This window comes from Canis aureus, chromosome 31 (genome assembly GCF_053574225.1).
Source record: "Canis aureus isolate CA01 chromosome 31, VMU_Caureus_v.1.0, whole genome shotgun sequence".
In the NCBI taxonomy this organism is placed as follows: domain Eukaryota; kingdom Metazoa; phylum Chordata; class Mammalia; order Carnivora; family Canidae; genus Canis; species Canis aureus.
The window spans coordinates 20,425,910-20,449,521 of NC_135641.1; the positions used below are offsets into that span (position 1 = coordinate 20,425,910).

The 23,612-nt window shown below is 33.5% G+C and overlaps 1 protein-coding gene across 7 annotated transcripts in view; it reads left to right on the forward strand.

Moving 5' to 3' along the window:
* The window catches only part of ATP11B (ATPase phospholipid transporting 11B (putative)), a 114,707-nt gene that overhangs the window by 23,007 nt on the left and 68,088 nt on the right, over window positions 1-23,612 (forward strand). For 6 of the 7 annotated variants that reach the window (XR_013369367.1, XM_077879806.1, XM_077879807.1 and 3 more), the window contains exons 2-9: window positions 3,103-3,219; window positions 8,915-9,004; window positions 10,645-10,725; window positions 15,202-15,309; window positions 15,501-15,629; window positions 16,235-16,338; window positions 19,697-19,744; window positions 21,773-21,837. Coding sequence is in view for 6 of the 7 variants with exons in the window: in XM_077879806.1 (XP_077735932.1) it covers window positions 3,103-3,219; window positions 8,915-9,004; window positions 10,645-10,725; window positions 15,202-15,309; window positions 15,501-15,629; window positions 16,235-16,338; window positions 19,697-19,744; window positions 21,773-21,837 (742 nt within the window). In the remaining variant the exon portion in view is untranslated. Of the gene's footprint in view, window positions 1-3,102; window positions 3,220-8,914; window positions 9,005-10,644; window positions 10,726-13,621; window positions 13,728-15,201; window positions 15,310-15,500; window positions 15,630-16,234; window positions 16,339-19,696; window positions 19,745-21,772; window positions 21,838-23,612 lie in introns of those variants that run through there. The other variant, XM_077879809.1, reaches the window with a different exon arrangement.

Genomic DNA, 23,612 nt, shown 5'->3' on the forward strand with positions numbered 1-23,612 from the left:
TTCCCCTCCTTCCGTTACAGTCCTCTGCACTATTTCATAAATTCTGTATATGAATGAAAGTATATGATAATTGTCTTTCTCCGATTGACTTATTTTACTTAGCATAGTACCCTCCAGTTCCATGCATATCAATGTAAATGGTAGGTATTCATCCTTTCTGTTGGCTGAGTAATCTCACTCTCACCAGAAAAATGCACGTTTTGCAAATTTGCATACATTTTCAGAGATTCATAGACCTGAAACCCATTTATAGATCCTTCTATAAGTCACTCTCTTTATTTTGGGGAAGTTTTGTTCTTTTATTTTTATTGTTTGTGGTTGGCTTAATTTGTTGCAGAGAAGGTGATGCTAATGAACTGAAGTGTTAGAGGTTTTTTCCATAAAGGACATCTAGCTGTCCCTATACAACTAATATAAAATTTATACAGTCATAAATATAAGTATAAAATTTATTTTGTGTAGAAAAAATACACACACATATAGGCATACCATTGATTATAAAATGATTGAATGAGATCAGGTGAATTAATTAACACCTGAAAAAACTGAAAATGTTTAAGTGGACATTATAGCATCTTTGGAAATAAGGGAAACTTTGTCATTCTCCTTTTGGAATTATGTTAAATTATGATATTTTGGAATATAGTTATTCTGCATTTAAAATTCAGCTTAATTTAAAATTGATTTTATTTTTGAAATATCTCAATATATCCCCTTGAAATAATTGTAGAAATCTAAGAAGTTTCAAAACTTTAGTATGTGATTACTGGTATAGCCAATAGAGATGAATAGAGAAGGATGAGTATTTGCTTCCTAGAAGGCCATGAATGAGATGTTGTAATAGTAATGTATATAAATAACATATATAACTTGGTGAAGTCTCTGTTTTGCTTTTTGTTTCTTAACTTTAGATGTAGTAGTAATACATTCCGGTCTTGGTAGAATTTAGCAAAAAATAAAATTCTGCATCAGTGGTTCTCAGTCTCAATTGTCTTGACATCTTAAAGATTTACATATTGTTAGAGTGCTTAGGTGGATCAGTCATCTGACTCTTGGTTTTGGCTCAGGTTGTGATCTCCCAGTCATGAGATCAAGCTTTGTATTGGGCTCCACACAGAGCATGGAGCCTGTTTAAGATTCTCTTTGTCTCTCTCCCTCTGCGCCCCCTTCATGTGCACACAGATGCATGTGTGCTCTGTCTCTCTTCAAAGAAAAAAAAGATTTACATATTCTTTCAGAACCACAAATTTCTTTTTTCTTCTTTAATTTATCCCCAAAACTTACATACATGGTATGTAACTTACTGTTCTTTTTACATGGTTACAGAGTGAATGTGGAATAAATATGCTTCGTGCGGTCTAATGTTCCAGTTACCTGTGTGTCTGTCCCTCTTGTAACTTTATGACTTTATGACCTTTATTGGCAAACTTCCGATGAAGCCCTTTGAGAAATACAGCCATAGATTATAGCAGTAGCATGCAAACTCTTTGTCTATTCATTTATTTATGGAGTTGGAGCATATTATGATTTACTTGAGTAATTAACAAGTCGCATGATTCTGCATGGATCAACATGGTACTTAAACTCAATAAAGATTTGTTGAATGGATAAATGGTATATATCTTTAAGATGATTGCAATATTCTAGATAAAGCAGTAAGTTCCACCTCCAATTTTGAGGCCTGCCTTTATCCCCCCATGAATAATTATAAGGAACAATTGTGAAATGTTTAAAGGAGAATTTATGAGGAAGATAAATATGCATGCCACATTTTATCTTTGAAGAAACTGATTTTGAAATCAGACACATAATGGCACATTCACATCCACAAAATGTGGTCATCACTATAAATAGCATAAACAAATAAAATGAAACTTCATGGTTTTTTTATGGAGCATACAAATGCATTTAATTTTCACAGTCTTGTACTAGCTGTTTTAAAACCACAAATAAGAGCAGTTAAAACCTAAACATAGCACTGTTAATATTCTGATGTACTAAACAAAATATACCTATAGGTAATATGGGAATTTCCACTGTCGGTATGTATGTGCTTAATGGAAATTTTACAGGGATGCTAAGCATTGAATGGCAGTCACATCACTTAGTAGATTACTAAAGTAGAGTCCTTAATATCTACAAGTGGATCATTATATTAAGAATACCAACTTTAGTTAACTTTTTAATAATATAGTAGCCATAGTAAATAGCTATTGACCACAATGAAAAAAATGAAAATCTGAGAAATTTCAAATCATTACCAGATAGAAGCCCCCCAAAAGGCCTTGCTTTTGGTGGTTACTTTCAGCCTGTCAAAGTATCTCCAAGATCTGCCAAAGGAGTATTGAAGATTCACTTGCCATCTGAAAAGTGGAAAATACTGTGGGAATGGAGTAACAGTATTCTTGTTCCAGTGAAAACTTTTACACTGGATATCATTACTAAATGTACCTTGAGAGATGGTTTCCCAATTATCAGGCCAGAATTCTATATCCATAGTTCAGGTTGATAGTATGACTAGCACAAAGAGATGATTGTATGGAATGAATCTTTTTTTTTTTTTTTTTTTTTGTACGGAATGAATCTTAGCGAGACCCTATCCAATGCATTGTGAGTCCTGTGGGATCAAAGCTCTTTGAAACCCAAGTTGATCTGGGTGTGGAAGAAATAAAATAATAAACTTTTGTCATCAAATATGGTAGGTGCTGACTAGGCCATTGCTACACAGGATTTCCACATCACTTAGTAGGAATCCATCTTAAGAAAGACATGGAACCCACGAGAATTAAATTTTGGCCTCAAATGCTTCTGTAGATCCTCTGCATGATTTTTTCCCCCTTTTGATAGCATTTCTAATAGAGTATAGATTATTTTTCGTTACCAGATGTATTATCTAGTTAATTTATACTTGAAGATAATACACTAGTTTACCTGAGAAAGAAAAATATATATGGCTTAACTCTGCTAAGAATTAGATAGATTGAGCCTATATGTAGTTCAAGTCCAGTAATAATATGTACAATCTGATTAGTTAAATAAAACCACCAGTAAAGAATCATAACTAACCTTGTTGATCAATATTTTTCTTTCGCTTGGTCTTAGGGTTTTGACCCACCACATCAAAGTGACACAAGAACTATTTACATAGCCAACAGGTTTCCTCAGAATGGCCTTTACACACCTCAGAAATTTATAGATAACCGGATCATTTCATCTAAGGTAAGCATGAACACAACATTAAAACTATAGGTATGTTCCATTTTGTTTTGAAAAGTGATTTGTGTATTCTAGTATACATTTATATCCTTAAAAATTCAAGGGAATTGTGGTTGGCAAATTTATCTTAACCAAAATTGTGAACTGTAGAATAAAAGGAGTTGCCAATTGCTAATACCAGATAACTAGCATGCCAAAAATTATCCTTAGTTGCAATTAAACTGAGGAACTAGTATTTATACTGTGTTCCAGGTGCTGTATTAGGTACATCATCTCATATTATTTAATTCTTAGAACTCTGAGGTAGCTTTTATAAAGTGTTATGATTATTTTATATTTGCTTCTTCAATTAAAGCATTGGGAAATAATTTACCTAGGGTTGCATATTAGTAAGTCACAAGATTGGAGTTTGAACTCAGTTCTGTGTGACTTTAAAGCCTGACTTCCTCCAATTTTACTACTTCTCTGTAAACATTTTATAGTACCAAGGTACTGCTTCACTCACGTATTTTTCCTCATTTCATTTTTTTCTCTATGATATTTTAAGATGTCTTAGTTTATTTTGAAATTGAAAATTACGGAGTAATACTGTCCCAATAGAATTAATTTTCTCTCCTGCTAGAGGAAACATTTTCTATGCTGTCTGCTATGATAGCCAGTAACTATATAGGGCTAGTTAGACCTTGAAATGTGGCTAATGCAACTGAAGAACCTAATTTTTTTTTTTTTTTTTTTTTTTAGATTTTATTTATTTATTCATGAGAGACACAGAGCGAGAGAGAGAAAGGCAGAGGCACAGGCAGAGGGAGATAGACTTCATGCAGGGAGCCCGACGCCGGACTCAATTCTGGGTCTCCAGGATCACGCCCTGGGCTGGAGGTGGTGCTAAACCACTGAGCCACCTGGGCTGCCCAAGAACCTAATTTTTAATGAAATTTTAATTTACTTTAATTTAAATGTTAGCCATATGCAATTAGTGGTTACCTGTTGGACAGTGCAGTTAGAGAGAATATGAATCAAAGAGACTAAGGGTAAAGTTCTCCTTAGATCATTGCTCTTGCTTAAGAAGCATCTTTGTATTGTCCTCCTCTCCCTTCCAGAATGGCTAATTTTTCCTCTGAAGTCCTAATCTCATCTTTCCAAGGATATTGTCTTAGGCCAAGCTTTCTTTGTTCTGCCCTTTTTTCATCTTTCACATTATTTACATATGCAACATACCTATTAGTGACATCTGTCATTTTGGACAGTGGTTGTAAAGCAGAGGGCAGGAAGTAGATTTATTAGAATCTAGGGTAATAGAAGAGCTTTAGATTAATGACACAGTTCTTAGTAAATTATGCAAGAAATAAAAGTCCTTCTTGAGGGGTGCCTGGGTGGCTCAGTTGCTTGAGTGTCTGACTCTTAGTTTCGGCTCAGGTCAGGGTCTTGGGGTCATGGGATGGAGCCCTGCATTGGACTCAGCACTTGGTGCAGAGTCTGCTTAATATTCTTCCCCTCTTCCTCTCCCTCTCCCTCTACCCCTCTTCACACTAACACACACACACGTCATGTATACACACACACACTCTCAAAAAATAATAAAAATAAAATCTTTTTTTAAAAAGTCCTTGAAAATTTTTTTAAACTTTGAGTATAATTTAAATATAGTAAAATTCACCAATTTTAAGTGTATAATTTGATGAGTTTTGACAAGTGTATAACAACATGTGACCACCACAAATCAAGATATAGAATATATCCATTACTAAAAAGTTAGCAGCCAGTCCCCTTCCTCCATGCCTCTAGCACTAGCAACCACTGATCTGCTTTCTATAACAATAGTTTTGTCGTTTCTAGAATTTCATATAAATACAGTCATATAGTGTGAGTCTTCTTTGTCTGGTTTCTTTGTACATAACAGTTATCCTGAGATTCATCTTTGTTGTTGCACATATCAGTAGTTCACTCCCTTTTGCTGCAGAGTTTAGCTGTCAGCCTGGGATTGGATAGTTTGCATTCTGAATTTGGGTCATTTCCCTTGCATGGTTCTTTCACTACAGTATTTTCCCTTTAAATTTCCATCTATTTTTCCATCCCTGAACTCAAATCTCTGTCATATTTTGTGGTAAGAGTGTAGTTTTCCCTTATGGTTTGCTGTCACAAACCGTGAGAGCTGAATAGTGTCTGCAGGGTAAGAAGCCATAGTTCACAATTCATATTCCTTCCATTTTTTCTGTCCATTTTTTAAATTAAACTCTTTTCCAGTTTCTATCTGTATTTCGGATACTTTCTAGGACCCATTTTTAAAATCTGGTTTTTGTAACTTTTCTGCTGGGAGTTATAAGACCACTTTAGTCCTCTGCCAGTATTGAAAGCTGAGTGTCCTGGAAAACTTTTTTGGGATTAAATATTTTTATATGATTGTATTCTTAAGCAGCAGTATTGTTTATGATCACAGTTTCAAAAATGTAGATATTTACATAACCATGCCCCCCCCTTTTTTTTTAGCGTCTGAAGACTTTCTCTCTCATTACTCCCTTATTGTTCCACTACTGCTTTCTCACACTTTCTCATGTATCCTTCCAAACCAGATTACCTGCTATTGCATAAGCCCATGTTGAACTTCTCAACTACTTTGACTTTGCTGTGATGTTATGTTGATAACCATGTTTTTATTTTTATTTTTTTTATTTTTTAAAGATTTTATGTTTGTTCATGAGAGACACAGGAGAGAGAGAGAGAGAGAGAGAGGCAGAGACACAGGCAGAGGGAGAAGCAGGCTCCATGCAGGGAAACTGACATGGTACTTGATCCCGGGTCTTCAGGATCAGGCCCCGGGCCGAAGGCACCACTAAACCGCTGAGCCATCCAGACTGCCCGATAACCATGTTTTTAAATGTAGATTTTATGTTTCTGCAGAGATTGTAGATTTCATGTTTTTATGGAAATGTAAAATTCATGTTTTTGACCACAGATTCAGGAATGTGGGTATTTATATAGACAGTGTCCATTTTTTTTTAAGACTGTATTCATTTATGAGAGAGGCAGAGACATAGGCAGAGGGAGAAGCAGGCTCCTCTGGGGAGCCTGATGTGGGACTTGATCCCCAGACCCAGGATCACGACCTGAGCCAAAAGGCAGATGCTCAGGTGCCCGTCACTGACTGCTTTTCATTTTAATTCTTTATGTATTTCTTCATTTACTTTATTTATGAATATAGCTATTGATATTTTATTCTTAATTTCCCTAATATTAAAATTTTTATTCCTCTTATAGTACAAGTGTCTTGCACATTGTAAGTACAATCTCCTTGCTTAACTTACCATAGTAACTAACTTATCTTAAATTTCAACTGGTTTGAAAAGATTTAGTTTCATAACTATGTTTTGGTTTTCTTACTAATGTCAGAACTTGAGGGAAAAAGGGCCTATTGTATAGTCATATACATAGCTCTAAAGAAGTTACACTTCTATTTTTATTGACCATATTACATAATAACTGAAATAATTTTAAAGCATAATCATTATTTTTCCTTAGAATATTTTTATATTGTTTAATGTTTATTCTACTGTAGTTCCTCATCTACATAAGATAGGGTAAGCACAGAATTTAGACTTGTTCGGTCTGTTAATATATTTGTATTTTAGAAAACCTGGAAACAACAATTCCTAATATTTGTAAGCTGATTTTTATAAGAAATTTTTATTTACTCTGAGTTTTTCCATGTATTGTTGAACTAGCCAAAGAAAATATCCTGAAACCAATTACCTTACTTTTAATTTATGTAATTGTTCTTTTTGAGATTCTAGAAGACAAAACATGTTGTTATTGTTACAATTTAAATAGATTGATATAAACCTAGGACATTGCCAACTTGACTCCCATGAAGTTTTGTGTATTTGATTTGGTGACCAAGGGAGTTACCTGGAATACTCTGACCCCTGTAGGGACAAATGTGTTTTTATTCTAGTTAAGGTCAGCTGGAGATGATATGACCCAAAGTTACCATCTCATGTGCACATTGAGCAGTGACTAGAAGGCATCTACCTCTCTTCTCTCCAGAGCCCTGAACGTAATCCCCAACCCCAGATTCTGGAGTCACTGGTGGTACCACTACCAAAGGAAAATATGTTTCAGATATTTCAGATTAGAACTGAAAATATAATTTCACCTGAAAGAAATTTTGTTAGGTATTATACTGTTCTTTATATATCCGTGGGTCAAACTGGCCTTTGTGGGCTCTTCTGGGAACCTAACCCTACTTATAAAATTCTTCATATGGGAAAAGATATTTCAGGTCTCAAACAACTGATTAAGAAGTGAATTTTTCAACTAAGAAAATTCAGATGTTAGAACCATCTTACTTTGCACCAGAGAAAATTAGGTAAATTGCCTCTTGAGAAACTTTTAAATAGTCAATAACCATTAAGGCTTCATTGCCTGACATCAGTATCTAAAAAAAATTTATTTCAACCTTAAGTATGTATATATGTATACATACATATACAAATACATTTGTATTTGTATATTCTCCTTAAGTTTTGATCTTCAACTATGTATGGAGTAGTAGGGATAAGTGCTGAAGATAGAGCAGTAAATAAAACAATGTTCCTAGCCTGGAGGATCTTACATTCTACTGAGAGAATGTGTATAGGATAAGGTAACAGTGCTACAAAGTGTTTTCCTGTTTCATATATGAAGTTGTGTAGTGAGCAGTTAGTGACACAAGTAAAGTTTCCACTGTTTTTCCCTACTTATGTGCTGATTAATAATATAACAACAGACACATAAAGGTTAGTATGAGTGAGTTTCTGTCCTAGATGCTTCATAAATATATTAGCTCATGTAAACTTTCTGATAACCCTATATGATACGGTTTTATTATCCTCATTTCATAGAGGCACAAAGTAGGGTACAGAGAGATTGCTCTAAGGTCATTTAGTGACTGTCTTACTTTAATAATTGACATTGTGACAAATTTTCATGCCTTTATGAAATATTCTTGGTCGTTATACCAGTGATCACTTATGTATTTTTAAATCTTTTTCACACACTAGGTTATTTTTCCATATTCTGTACTTAACAAAGAATAATGAATTATACCATTTTCTTTATTTCTGAGACTGAGCTAAATAAAATAGGAAACAAATTGTATCTAGTGTCAGCATTTTTATCAGCTCTTATTTATTTTTAACATTAGTTCAGTTTTGTGTAACCAAAGTCCAAAATAAATTATTAAATGTTTTAGATCTGCCATCTCCAACTTCTAAAAACTCAAGAATTTAATAGTAGCAAAATGGATAGGTTCCAGTTTATCTTATCTTTTTTAATTATATTAAAATTGCCTATAAATTCATGACCTGGACATTTCCTTCCCTAAATAGGGCTCCTAACCATATGCTGTCCCTCCCACTTGCCAGGGAACTTTTTTTTGATTGGCTGGCTCCTTCATCTTTTTCTACTCTTTTGACGTATATCCTTGATAGGTGGTTAATTCAGAATAAAGCTGAATCTGGATAAATTAAACAAATAAAAAAAGAAAGAAAAAAAGAATAGAATAAAGGTTCTGGAACTCTTAAAAGCTAGGTAATATTTGTAGCATCAAGAGTTACATAATTTGTCTAAGAACTTAGTCTGATTTTACTTTTCTTACTATTACATCAATACAATGTATCTTATTTTAAATATTAATTTATCCATCTCTCTCTCTTTTTTTTAGTATACTGTATGGAATTTTGTTCCAAAAAATTTATTTGAACAATTCAGAAGAGTGGCAAACTTTTATTTTCTTATTATATTTTTGGTTCAGGTAAGATTTATCATTCAATAGATTAAGTTTATAGAATGATTTCTAGAAATATATCTTTAGGGAAAAGTTACATTGCATTCTAAATTATTTGACTTTGAGACCATTTTTTTTTTCTGCAGAGCTTCCCCATTGTAATCAGTGAATGTCATGATTTAAACCACATGCAGATTCCTGAAAAATAGCCTCTGAATTTTAAGATTAATTTTATTTTGTTTCATCACTGATATGCTGTGGTGCTAATAACCATAAAACCAATTTTATATTTCAGTTGCTCTGCCTCAAGACATAAATATTTTGGCTTTTAATATACAGCACATGTTTTTGGCACATCTTTGCCTATGGAACCGTCTTGTCCAAGAAAAATCTTTCTTTGGCTTTTCCTTTGTTTTCAGTTGAAATTTTATTTTTATTTTACTTTTTTTATTGTAATTTTTAAGAATCCCCATGAGTATAGATTTTTATTCTGGGGACTATTTTCTTAAATCTGTATTCATTATAAACTCTTTTACAGTTTCTTAATTTTCACATTGTGCTTTTTTTCCTCTAATATCAAGGTATCAAGAGAAGAGCTTATAAAACTTGAGTATAAGTCAAGATTTAAAAATAATGATTTTTATAATGTTTTCTTTTAAAGGGGTTATTCTTTGATGATGATGCATTAGCAGTCTCTTTTAGTGTGGCATTGAATTTTTGTGTAAATTCTGAACTTTTTCTCATAAAACCTGGAATTTTAGAAGAAGAAAAAACTTGCCAACTGATTACTTTAAAGCTTAAGGAAACATTTATTTACTTTTTAAAAAAATTGCTTTCCTTCATGAACAGAGAAGGAACTTTTGATTTTCTGTCAATAGAACATCAGCTTGGTTTTCTTGGAAAAGTGAGAATTTAAACTAAACATGTCCACATAACCCATGCATTTGTGAAATTACTACCTAAGATCAGAAATTCAGCTTGTCTGTGGAATAGAACTAATTTAATTGGCCTATTCAGAGTAAAGGAGCATTAATAAGCCATTAGATCCATTTTTTTAAACTAACCAAACATAATTACTGCAAAAATTTCTCCCGCAATTTATTAAAACCTCAGTTGTATGATTTAGATCATAATTATGGCATCATTTTCCGAGCTCTACCCCTCTGGCTCTGTATATGTAACAGAATCACTGTAGAAAAAAATCCTTTTCCTCGTGCCATCCCTTGTTCTCTCTTAAGTGGTAAATTTGTTCTGAATTCCAGGGTAAAATTGCTGACAGACTTTTCAGCATTTACTAGGAGGGGCAAAGAAATGTAAAATGAGGCTCTGAGCAGCTATAGCTCTGCTTCTAGGCAAATACTGAGGAGGAAGACCTTAAGTACTCTGTTTAAAAGGCAGAGTGATTGAGTCCATTCTAGCAATTTTTGTGGGTATGAAAGATACTCTACTAACTTCATATAATAGCCAACAAAGTGAATTTGGTGAAACTGTAAACTAAACTCTGAGCATGATATCCTTCTCCTATTATTTTTTACTTTGGACAATGATATACACTTTATATAGTGTTCTCAGAATTCCCAGTATGAGATTTTAGATGTTAATAGTGTGGCGTGTACAATATGAAAATAATAATATTCTGCATTTTTTTGTTGTTGTTTAAAATCTAGCTTATGATTGATACACCTACCAGTCCAATCACCAGTGGACTTCCATTATTCTTTGTGATAACAGTAACTGCCATAAAGCAGGTATGAAAATACTTTCTATTCCCCCCCAAGTCATTTAGAAGTTGCTAGATATTTCCACTTCAAACTAACATTTATTGTTGTGAAAATAATTCCCATAAGAAAGCAACAAATTTGTTTGGTATTGCATATGGTAAAATTAAACTGAGTTAAACCACTTTTATATTCCGTCTACTAGGTACTCATGGAATAATTACCATTGTGAAAATATGTTGTTCCCTGGACACACCTAGGAAGCACCCAAAACAAACATTTTATGTGTACAAGGCAATTTATATATGAAACAGATTAAAAAAAAAACAGATTGATTATTATAATCATCTTTGTAGGTTTGGCAATATTTAAAGGAAGTACAATTCAAAAGATATATTTCTAGGTAGTGGAGCATGTACTTTTGGCATGACCATTTTTAATAAAAATTATATAGTGTTTCTCTACGTTCTACAGCTTTCCCTGGTGATGTTGATTTTTATATAAAGTAATACCCTAGGGGAAATAGCTTCAACCAAATCTCGAACTAATACTAAGATGTAGGTATAGAAAAGCAAGATTATTAGATACAAAGGCTGAGTAAGAAATAAAGACATTCATAGAAATTTCATTTGTATATAGTCACTCTAACTTCTCAAAAAATCATGTCAGAGGCCCAGTTAAATAAATGATCCTTCCACTTGAAAGAAAGTTAATTGAATTTTCTGTTGTAAATATGATAACTTTCCATTTTATAAGATTTAGGGATAAGATTTAAATTGGCATAGAAATAAAATTGACAAAAATTCTATAATTCTGGGATGTAGTATGTTGTTTATTACTTACATAGAATGTTAAGAGGAATCTATAGATTAACAGTTATGTTATATATCTAGTGTGTCAGAATATCATGCTACTACTTTCATGAAGTTTGATTTCCTTTCACTGTTCTGTTGGAAGCTAGAATTTGTGCAACTCAATAAGCATTGAAATCACTTCATACAGTTACATATTTACTTGGTTTTGTAGGTGTCATTTATTTCATTGAAGTAACATATATTTGTCTCTGGACCTCTTTTCTATATATACTTTACTTTTTAGGTGATTTCATTTAGTCTAGTGGGTTATAGTAGCATTTATATGTTGATGGTTCTCAAAACAATATGTATCCTGAAACTATTCCCTGAATTCCAGACACATATACAAATGTTTGTGCAGCATCTTCATATTGATATCTTAGGTTTTTCCTGACCACCATTTCCCTCTCTCATTCCATGATCTGGTCTTTTTTCTTCATATCATTTGTCACTACCTATTCTATTAAATAAATATTTATAGGTTATCTGTTACCTTCATTTGAATGTTTAGCTCTATGAGTCATGTACATGTTGGGCCTTCAATAAACATATGTTTGATAGATGAATGAGTGAATGAATAAACCTATTGAGTATTTTCTAAAGCAATGTAAAATGTGAACCTTCTTGCCCTGATATCCAAATATATTTGGCCAAATATAGACTGAGTTTAATTGAAATATGATGCCATTAATTGAGTTGATAAATAGTGGTAAATTTATATCTGCAAAATGAGAGAATTTAATATGACAATAACAATTGACAACCTGTTATCTTTCAAAATGAGTTAAGTACAACATGTAAAATCTAAAGATAGGAAATAGGAAGATTATACCTCAAACCTGTACTGGTATGGCTGTTGCAGTTGAGTACTAAATTTACTTGAGAGCTTTTTGATAACTAAGACAAAAGTAGAAATATGAAAGGTCATAATTTTCTTTTTTTTTTTTTAATTTTTTATTTATTTATGATAGTCACAGAATGAGAGAGAGAGAGGCAGAGACATAGGCAGAGGGAGAAGCAGGCTCCATGCACCGGGAGCCCGATGTGGAATTCGATCCCGGGTCTCCAGAATCACGCCCTGGGCCAAAGGCAGGTGCCAAACCACTGCGCCACCCAGGGATCCGAAAGGTCATAATTTTCAAAGAGAAAATTTGATCTATAAGGATTTTCTCCCTTTTTCAGAAAGAGTTTCAGAACTCAGACTTTCCTCTTGTGCAGTAACCGTTCCCAAGTTTTGTTCATTCAGTAAACATCCAGTGTTTACTGTTCAGGTTTATATATATATATATTACTACAGATTAGTGGAATGAATTTTGGAAAAATTATGAAAGTGAAAGTTGCTGTGTTCCAATCTTCCTTCCTTCTCTTTGCACTTTTTAAAAAGCCTTTGTGCTTTTATCAAAATAGGAAAAGCTTTATTATCAATTACTTACACTTTAATATGAACGAAGATGTTATTTTGTTTTTTAGCTTCTTCCATTCATACATATTAAGTCTTCTCTCTAGTTGTAAGATAGTGTTCTGGTAAGTATCAGTCTTTACCGTCTGTGAACCTAAAACTTGTGAAGTAGGAAAGGTAAGACCAAATACAATAATAATTACAGTTTAAATAAAGTACTAGTAAAAACCAATGAGCTGTAGGTGTTCAGAGAAAGGATGGAACACTTCATCTAGATAATCAGGGAGGTTTTGTGAAATAAATAATTAAAAGGAACCTTGGAATATTGGTAAATGACAGTTGGTGAAGAAGACGAGATAGAAACAAACAACTCAGGCAAAGGCTAAATGCAAGAAAAGCCAAGGCCTGTTTTGGGGAATGACATGTCTGACTAAATGTTTGACCCTCTAGAGGGAAGTATTTAAAGATAATACTGGAAATGTAGATTGGTACTAAATTAAAGAGGCTGGAAGATTCTTTGCTGTAAGCATTGAGAGTTTTCAGGGATTTTGAAAACGATAGTGAATTAAAACGATATTTTGGAAACATTAATCTGGCAATCAGTAATATGTAGGGTAGATTAGAATTTGTGAATTTGTATTTAAAAGATGATGTTTTTATCATTGTTGCTCAGCTGTTAATGTCATCTGACTATGGAAAGAATTGTACTTCTTGACAGTTTCAGAAGATATTTTGGCTCTCAAATTTCTCTAAAATTGACATGCCACATCTTAAATGAGGTCAGTGTAAGTTAAGTATCTTAAGAGTGCTTCCTCAAAAGGTTTCCCCCTGAAAAAAAAAATAGACCTTCAAAGCAATCCTTATATTTGCTTTGTATTTTATAGCGTTATATTTTTAGGTAATAGATACACATAGTTTTCAAAAACTGAAACAGTACAAAATAGCATATAATATTGACCCTCCAGTCCCCTGTTTTCTTCTCCTGATATATTTGTACATTAGTCCTGATATTTATGCAGAATATTCACATAGGCAGGCATATTTTTTTCCTATATGATACGATAGAACACAACACATTGTGTACCTTTATTTTTATCACTTAATGCTATCTCTTGAATATCATTCCGTTGTCTATACATATGCTACACCCCTGAATTCTTGAATTTTGTCTAAAATAGCACAAGAAGTCTTTTTTACTTTAAAAAAAAATTGCCAGTCCTTAAACATTTAATCAAAGTATTCTTTCTGAAATTCTTTTGTCTGTGCCCCCTTTTTAATGATGATGCATATAGCCCTACCATATTTTTTCAAAGTACATACTATAATTACTTCTGTTGGTCTGTTGTTTAAGAAAGTAAAAGAACTTGACCTCATTTCAAAATCTGTTCATTTTGCGGCACCTGGGTGGTTCAGTAGATTAAATGTCTACCTTCCATTAAAGTCCAGGTCGTTGTGCTCTCTGCTCAGCGGGGAGCCTGCTTCTCCCGCTTCTCCCAGTTCTTCCTGTTCTTGCTGCCTCTCACTATCTCTTGTCACGATTTCTGTCTCTCTCTCAAATAAATAAATAAAACCTTAAAAAAAATCTATTCATTTCTTTCTCTGTCGTCTATGCTTTGTGAATTTATATTTTATGATGAAAATATCCTTTTTACATAGAAGGAGTAGAAGTTACCAAAAGATTGAATAGGTGTTAGGAAAAGGTAAGAATTAAGAATGACTCCTCAGATTTCTGCTAAGAGCAATTCAGTAGATGTTGATGTCATTTGTCAAGATGGGAAACATTGGAAATGCAACAGATTCGGAGGGATAACATGATCAATTTAGTTTTGAAGTGTTTACTATGACACATCAAAATGGAGATATTAAGAATGCAGTTGAATATTCAGATTTAGAGTCTGGAAGAGAGAGGTGGGCTAAAGATACAAATTTCAGGGTTTTTTGAAGACACGGGGATAGTTAGAAATCCTAGTGAGAAAGTGAAGGGTGAAGAAAAGGGCCCATAAGGGTGACATAGTAGGATCCTTCTGTAAGGCCTAGAGAAGTACTATGAAAACCAGGAACGTTTTCCCAGAAGAGAGTGTTTCTTATAGGAATGAATGTCAAATACCTATGAGTATGTGCATCAAACTAGCCTAATATAATTCTGGTGAATGAAATGTTTTGAGGAAGTTTTTATGTTTCTTCTTCTCATGTGATAAAAATATCTTCTAATTATATTTAATAAGGTTTTTTTTGTTCTTTTGATATTTACAGGGATATGAAGATTGGTTACGACATAACTCAGATAATGAAGTAAATGGAGCTCCTGTTTATGTTGTTCGAAGTGGTGGCCTTGTAAAAACTAGATCAAAAAACATACGGGTATGTGTTCAGTAAATAATGGATATCAATTATATTTTGGTATCACAAATTCTAATCTGATTCTATTTTAGTTAAAACCCTATTTTCCTACCTTGAAATATTGTGATAGGCCATCTGTTTAGAACTCAGTAAAAATAAGTCTCTGCCTTGTAAAATCTATATATTTACTTTTCCCCCATAATTCCTCATAGGTGGGTGATATTGTTCGAATAGCCAAAGATGAAATTTTCCCTGCAGATTTGGTGCTTCTGTCCTCAGATCGACTTGATGGTTCTTGTCACGTTACGACTGCTAGTTTGGATGGAGAAACTAACTTGAAGGTTTGTACATGCATATGTATAATGTTGCTCTGGGTGAGCAAATGTTTTTGGGTTGTAGTGACATTTTCCTTTGATCAGCGAAGGAAGAAATTTGTTAAATCACTAAAACTTTTAAAAATTATAAACTTTTTTAAAAGAAATAATGTTATGTATTTATTTCAAGTGTAGCCTCGTGATTTAATCAAGTTAAAGAAAAATGGAAGGTGTTTTTAGGAAAAATCCTTTAATATTTTGGTGCTTTTTTGGATAAGAGACACCTTTAAATTGTTCTGAGTTTTCAGAATATGAAAGTGAAAATTAATATTTTTCCTATTAAATAGCTTTATAATAAACTTTGAGCAAATAGTGACTGTTAATACAGACTTAATTTTTTTTATATGCAAATAGCCCATATAGACAGGTAATCATAGTATCTCCTTTTGCTGTTTTTTATTTACCAGTCTTCTTTCTTCTCTGCTATCTAGCTAAGTGATCTCAAGTACAATGTACAATGATTTAATCTGAAAAGAGATTTGAAATAGATGTTATCTGAGGTCCCATTTGGATCCTGAAACTGCAATGTAATCCTTTTTTTTTTTCTTTTTTCTTTTTTTAAATTTTCCCAGACCCACGTGGCAGTTCCAGAAACAGCAGTATTACAAACAGTTGCCAGTTTGGACACCCTCATAGCTGTGATAGAATGTCAGCAACCAGAAGCAGACTTGTATAGGTAGGGTATATAGTACTGGATTATTTCCTAAGAAAAGACAGAGCTACAGAAGTAGAATTGTTGGATTAAAATTAATCTATTTGGTCTTTGACACATTACAGAAACATTGGACTAATTTTTATTGCCATGAGCAAAAAATGTTTAGGATGGAATCACTCTTACACCACACACAAAAATAAACTCAAAATGGATTAAAGACCTAAATGTGAGACCTGAAACCATAAAATTCCTAAAAGAAAATATAAACCGTAATCTCATGGACATCATATCTATCAGTGTATTTATAGATATGTCTCCTTAGGCATGGGAAACAAAAGCAAAAATAAACTGTTGGGACTACACCAAATAAAGAACTTTTGCACAACAAAAAAAACCATCAACAAAACAAAAAGGGAGCCTAGTGAATGGGAGAAGATATTTGTAAATGATATGCCCTGTAAATGGTTAATATCCAAATATATAAAGAATTTAATTCATCTCAACACCAAAAAAAAAAAAATTTCAATTGAAAACAGGTAGAGGAGGGGCACCTGGGTGGCTCAATCAGTTGAGCATGTGACTCATGATTTCAGCTCAAGTCATGATCTCATGGGTTGTGGGATGAAGCCCTATGTGCGGCTCCTTACTCACCTGGGGTGGGGCGAGGTGGCAGGGTCATCTACTTGATATTCTCTCTCTCTCCCTCTGCTCCTCCCTCCACTTGAGTGTGTGCATGCGTTCTCTCTCTCTCTCTCTCTCTTTCAAATAAATAAATATTTAAAGAAAAAACAAAATGGGTAGAGGACCTGAATAGACATTTTTCCAAAGAAGACATACAGATGGCCAACAGACACATGAAAAAAATGCTCAACCTCACTAATTATGAGGGAAATGCAAATCAAAACCACAGTGAGGTATCACCTCACACCAGGCCGAATGGCTGGTATCAAAAAAGTAAGACATAACAAATGTTGGCAAGGATATAAAGTGAAGGGAACCCCCTAGTGCACTGTTGGTAGAAATGTACTTGGTGCAACCACTGTGGAAAACTATATGGTAATTCCTTAAAAAATTGAAAATAGAAATAGTGTATGATCCAGTAATTCCAATCCTGAATATTTAAAGAAATGAAAACACAGATTTGAAAAATATATGCACCCCTAAGCTTATGGCAGCTTTATTTACAATAGCCAAGATGTGGAAGCAACCCAAGCATTTACTGGTAGATGAATAGATAAAGAATTGGGGGTAGAATATCACTCTACCATACAGAGAATGAGATCTTTCCATTTGCAACAACATAGATGGACCTCTAGAGGCATTATACCAAACGAAATATGCCAGAGAAAAACAACTACCATATGATTTTACTTACATGTAGGATATAACAAAACATGCAAACAAAACCAGATTTTTAGAATCCAAGAACAAATTGGTGGTTGTCAGAGGTGAGTTGGGAGGGAGATGAGCTCCTTTGCTCCTTTAGTTCTACTTTTCCACCCCTTAATTTTTAAAACTCTGATCAGCACCTGCACTTCTAGGAATTTCCTCTAAGGAAGTAATGAAATTCTCCTAGGAATGCATCCTAATGAAAATATGAAAAGATATATACACAAGGTTGTTCAGGGCCACATTGTTTAGACTATCTGTAAGGTTGAAAAACCTACACTTCCATTGGCAGTGAATTAATAAATTATGGGGTAACCCCAAAATGCAGCGCTGTATGTGGCCATTAAAAATAATGATGTAGGGCAGCCCCGGTGGCTCAGCAGTTTAGCGCCGCCTGCAGCCCAGGGTGTGATCCTGGAGACCCTGGATCGAGTCCCACGTCAGGCTCTCTGCATGGAGCCTGCTTCTCCCTCTGCCTGTGTCTCTGCCTCTCTCTGTGTGACTCTATGAATAAATAAATAAAATCTTAAAAAAAAAAATAATGATGTAGATCTATGTTTTTGACAGGACATGTTAAGTGAGGGAAAATGTTACCAATAGTCTGAATGGCATGATTCCATTTTGTTTTTAAGATATATACATGAAAAAAGTCTGGAAAAGATAAATCCAAAGTATTAACAATGTTTATATTTGAGTAGTTGAATTAGCAGTGATTCTTATTTCCCTCTTGATGTATTTTAAAACTGTCTGAATCGTTTTATAAAATGTGTGTGTTTCAGTGTAGGTAGTCTTTATAATCAGAAAAGAGAATAATGAAACCATTTCCACTTTGAATCCAGTTAAAGTGTGAATTTGGAGAAATGGCCAGGGAAGTGCAAGATAAGTTAATCCAGTATGGAACTGGCATAAATAGAGAGGGCGATGTTAGAATGAAGGGTAATAGGACAGATGAAGGCAAATAGGTCTCTTGTTGGAATTTAGCTCAGGGAAATTGGACATCATCTCCAAAAGATACTCAGGGAAATAGTAGCTAAATTGGTTCTTTGAATCTAAATCCAAAGTTGAGGCTGGAATCAGGACTATCTGAAATTCCATTAAGTGGAGAGAATAAAAAAAACCTTCAGTGCTGTTCCCTGATAAAGGGAGCTGAACTAAGTAGAGGTAGGAGATTAGCAAGAAACAATGAAACCAAAGTCTACAAGCATCTATGACCTGGAAATGGGATAGTAGGAGCATTTAGAAAGGAATGCTTATTTCTTTGCTTAGTGAAATGATTAACATGTAAGTTCTGTCTGTACTTTGCTTCACTATGGAATTCACTTCACTATTGAAGAAAGTGATTGCACACTTGAATTGACTGTGTGCTATGAAGCTGTTCTGGTTGTAGAAGTTGGAACTGAAAGGCTGGGCTGTGAAACTCTATTATGATAACAGTCCACTTACTTTAAATTTCAGGCAACCAAAAATTTAAAAAGCTCTCGAGTTCACTGACAGGTTTCTGCTTTTTACTTTATTCTCACCACTTAACTCACACATGGTCGTTGTTCAGTGAATATTTATGAATGTGTGCATGAGTCAATTAATGAGTGAATGAAAGATTCTAGTCAGGAGACCTAATAAACTAGTATGAAATATATGAGCATTCATTGTTGGCTAAATAATATATGCATGTGATGACCAAACTGATAATAATATATGACATTTTCATTGCCATTTTGAAAACAGTTTTTCATTTATTACCTCATTCATAATTGAGTGGAGATGGCAACAATATCAGTTTTTTAAAGCTTAATGACTGATAAGTATTTACTTATATAATTTCTAACAAAAAATGGACCATTCCAAATACAAAAGGTCAGTTTTGTTTCATGTATAAGAATAGTGCCAAAACTATCAAAAAATTTTCACCAACTGATGTCCTAAGTAAATATTATTGGGTGTTTTTGTTTTTTGTTTTTTGTTTATGGTAACATGGTGAATTCTTTGATAGATTCATGGGACGAATGATAATAACTCAACAAATGGAAGAGATTGTAAGGTAAGAATAAATTTGCGTTATCCAGTTACTATTATATGAAAATTGTATTATTGTATTGGAGAGGGACTAAAGTGAAGTTAAAGGGAGATTAGGTAAGCAGCATATCATGGGAAAGGGTTAATTTAAAAACATTTAACATCTGATCTTCTAAGTGAGTAAGGACAAAAAAAAAATCCCATGAAATGATGTCAAAATAGTTTAGTAAGATTATATGTGTACTTGTATTTCTTACTCTGGTAGTATTAGGTAATAACATAAAAGTGAACAGCCATTCTTATTCAAGTGTGTACACATTTAAACCCACCACACTTAAAGTCTAGAATACAAAAAATGTTTTATGTAATGTGTGACAGATATAAATATCATAATTAGTGGCCAATCTAGAACCTCTTATTTACTGTTTTGATTGGTTTTTTGTTTAGTTGGTTGTTGTAGTGTGTTTGCCCTTAATATTCAGGTTAATTTCTAACTCCTGCCGGAAAGGCTTTGAGTTTCAGAAATGTGCTGGTATGAGATTACATTGTTACTCATGACCACAAAGCCATATTGAGAATAAATCTTGGAATTAGCCCTTGAACTTCCAATCCAATTAGATTTCACCAATTTTCTGGAGATGTGTTCAGTTAGTATTGGCTGCATAAAATAAATCACTAACATGAAGAGTTGAGCATTTTTTTAAATGAAGTTACCAAAACAAGCTACCTAAAAAACGTTACTTCAGCCAATTCACATTTTTAATAAACATTAACATAGGAGTACATTCAATAAACTCTTCAACAAAGTCTTTGTAGGTGTAGGACCTCTTCCTGAGTAACTATGACTAGATGTTATTTTGATTTCTAGACTGACATAGTGGGATATATATGTGGATACATAATCTGAATTTTGTTAAGATGTTGTGGCTAGTAAAACAAAAGATCAGTTATGTTACCTAGCCTCTAAAATGGTTAAAAAGATTAGCCATATTCTTTGCTAAAGCAACCTGAGTGAACTGATGAATTCTTTTAATTTGAAGCTTTCTGTCATTATATCCCAATTTTATATATCAATGTGAGCTCAAAGTTTTTCTGTTCATCGTTGGAACCAACACCATGTGAAAAAGAACTATGTTATCCACGGAGTGTGCTCTAAATATGACTATCTAAATATGCTCTATCATACTTGTTAACAATGTCACAAATACCTGATCCTCCTTGGTTCCATTGGATTTTTTAGAGTATTTGGATTTGCAGACATCTTCAGATTTGGTTCAGATTCTGTTTGATTTGGGTAACTGTATATGTATGCTTCAGAAAAACATAAGGAATATCAACAAAATTAAGGCTTTTTTACTTATCCATAACAGAGTCTTATCATTTTGCTATCACTAAGAAAATACAATTTCCTTTCTCATTATTCCTTCTCATTTTATATCTCCTTTATGGAGAGAAATTCAAATAGCAAGAAGATCTGTGCTCCAAGGATGTGCAATGCAAGTAGTCAAGTTGTTATGTCAATCTTGCATAGAGGAAATACTAACTCATTACATTATGTTTTATTATCTAGTGTAATTTTAATTATCCAGAATTGATGTATTTATATACAAATCATACTATTCATGTTTACATTGCATTTTAATTCTGTATTTTCCGTTTAAAAACTTTAATCGTGTTCAAAATTTTTAAGTTTCATCATGTTAAATATTGTTAAATATTTTTTTTTTTGTTAAATATTTTTAAACCCTTGGTAAATCTTTTATTGTGTTTTATGTTTAAAAATCTTGAAACTGATGGCTTTGTGAATTTATAGGTGTAATCTTATTTCTGAACCATTGATATTAAAGTGACTGAAATACTAAAGCAGGTATTTATTGTTAAGATCACTAACATCATAATTGACCTAAACAGCTTTACAGTACCTGAGATTTCACTTTTATATGGAAACAGTGTTGTAACTGTAGCTCAGAGATTTTCTACTGAAAATGCCATGTTAGAATTTAATTGAATTTTCAATATATTCAGTGCTTTTTCTTTCCCCCCCCCCCTCTAGACCTCTGGGGCCAGAGAGTCTCTTGCTTCGTGGAGCCAGGTTAAAAAATACAAAAGAAATTTTTGGTTTGTATATATTTAAAATTTTTAATTATAGATTCACGTTATGCTTTATATATTTTTTCTTTAGAGAGAGTGCATGTGAGTTGGGGTGGGTGGGTGGAGGGAGAGGGGGAGAGAGAATCTTCAACAGGCTCCATGCCCCACGCAGAGCCTGATACAGGGCTTGATCTCACAACCCCGCGATCATGACCTGAGCTGAAACCAAGAGTTGGACATTCAACTGACTGAGCCACCCAAGTGCCCCTCTATAAAGTATTTTTTAAAACATAGCATTTATGGTCTTTTGGTTAGAAAATTTTCAAATATTGTCTATAATAATTTTCTTACAAAGATTTGTATTACTAAAATTCTGTGTTGTGTTTTTTAGTTGTTAATCCCTATTTACTAGAATCCCTATAGACTAGAACCTTGCCTTTCTGTCTGTGGATACTTGTGAAACACTGCTAAGAAGCTAATTTTGGCAGTACTTTTAATGGTGGTTGAGAACCATATAATCTGGCAACATGATTCAATAAACCACCTATATAATTCCATTATGATTATTCTTAGATTGGATTAATAAAACCACTGACTCATTCTTTCATCTATTCATTCAACCATCCATTCATTGCCTAGAATAGGCAAATTCATAGAGACTATATGGCAGATATGATTGGAATTTATACTGACTGGATCAAAAAGATGAATAAATGGTATGCAAGTGATGAAGATCTAAATTAATTCACATGTTCAGAGTCAAATCTAAGCAAATTGTAAAGTCTTGATAACCTTTAGCTGTCAGCCAGATCCTCCCATTTTAGGAATGGCCTTTCATATACTGCCCAGCCTGTGTTATTCACTGAACATTTAAGCTTTTCAGATTCTCTTCTTCATTTTCTTCTTTCGGATTAACTGTGCTGTATGTTATCTCTCAGTATGAAGCTCTGTGATAAAGAAATGCATATCCTTTAAAAAAAAAATAGCAAGTGTCGATACGGTTGTAGAGAACTTGGAACCCTTATACAATGCTGGTGGGAGTATAAAATGTCACAGCCACTGTGAACAATAGTGTGGCAGTTCCTTAAAAAGTTAAACCTAGAATTGTTTTATGACCTAGCAGTTCTACATAATGATCCAGCAGTTTTATTCCTAGATATATACCCAAAAGAATTGGAAAGTAAGTGTTCAAACAAAGACTTGTACAAGGTGTTCATAGCAGCACTGTTCTAGCCAAAGGGTAGGAACTGCCCAAATATCCATCAGCTAATGAATGGATACACAAAGTGGATAAAGAAATATTATTCATCGCTTCTCGGCCTTTTGGCTAAGATCAAGTGAAGAAATATTATTCACCCATTAAAATAAAGTGCTGATGCATGCTATAACATGGATAAACATTGAAAACATGCTAAATGAAAGAAGCCAGACACAAAAAACTACATATTGTATGATTCCATTTACTTGAAATACCTAGAATAGGCAAATTCATAGAAACCAGTAGATTTGTGGTTCACAGGGCTGGGGAGTGGACGAGAATGGGAAATGATTGCTTAATGGGTACAGGGTTTTCTTTAGGGTGATGAAAATGTTCTCAAGTTAGTGAGCGTTGTACAACATTGCAATTGTACTGTCACCAGATTGTACACTTTAAGATGACTAAAATGGTAAACTGTATGTTATGTATATTGTAGTTAAAAAAAAGAAAACCATAGTCCTGTCCTGAATGCCAAAGCCAGAGAATACTTCCCGAGGTTTTAGACCCTCTCATGTAATGCTATATTTTAATACATGTCTCTAGC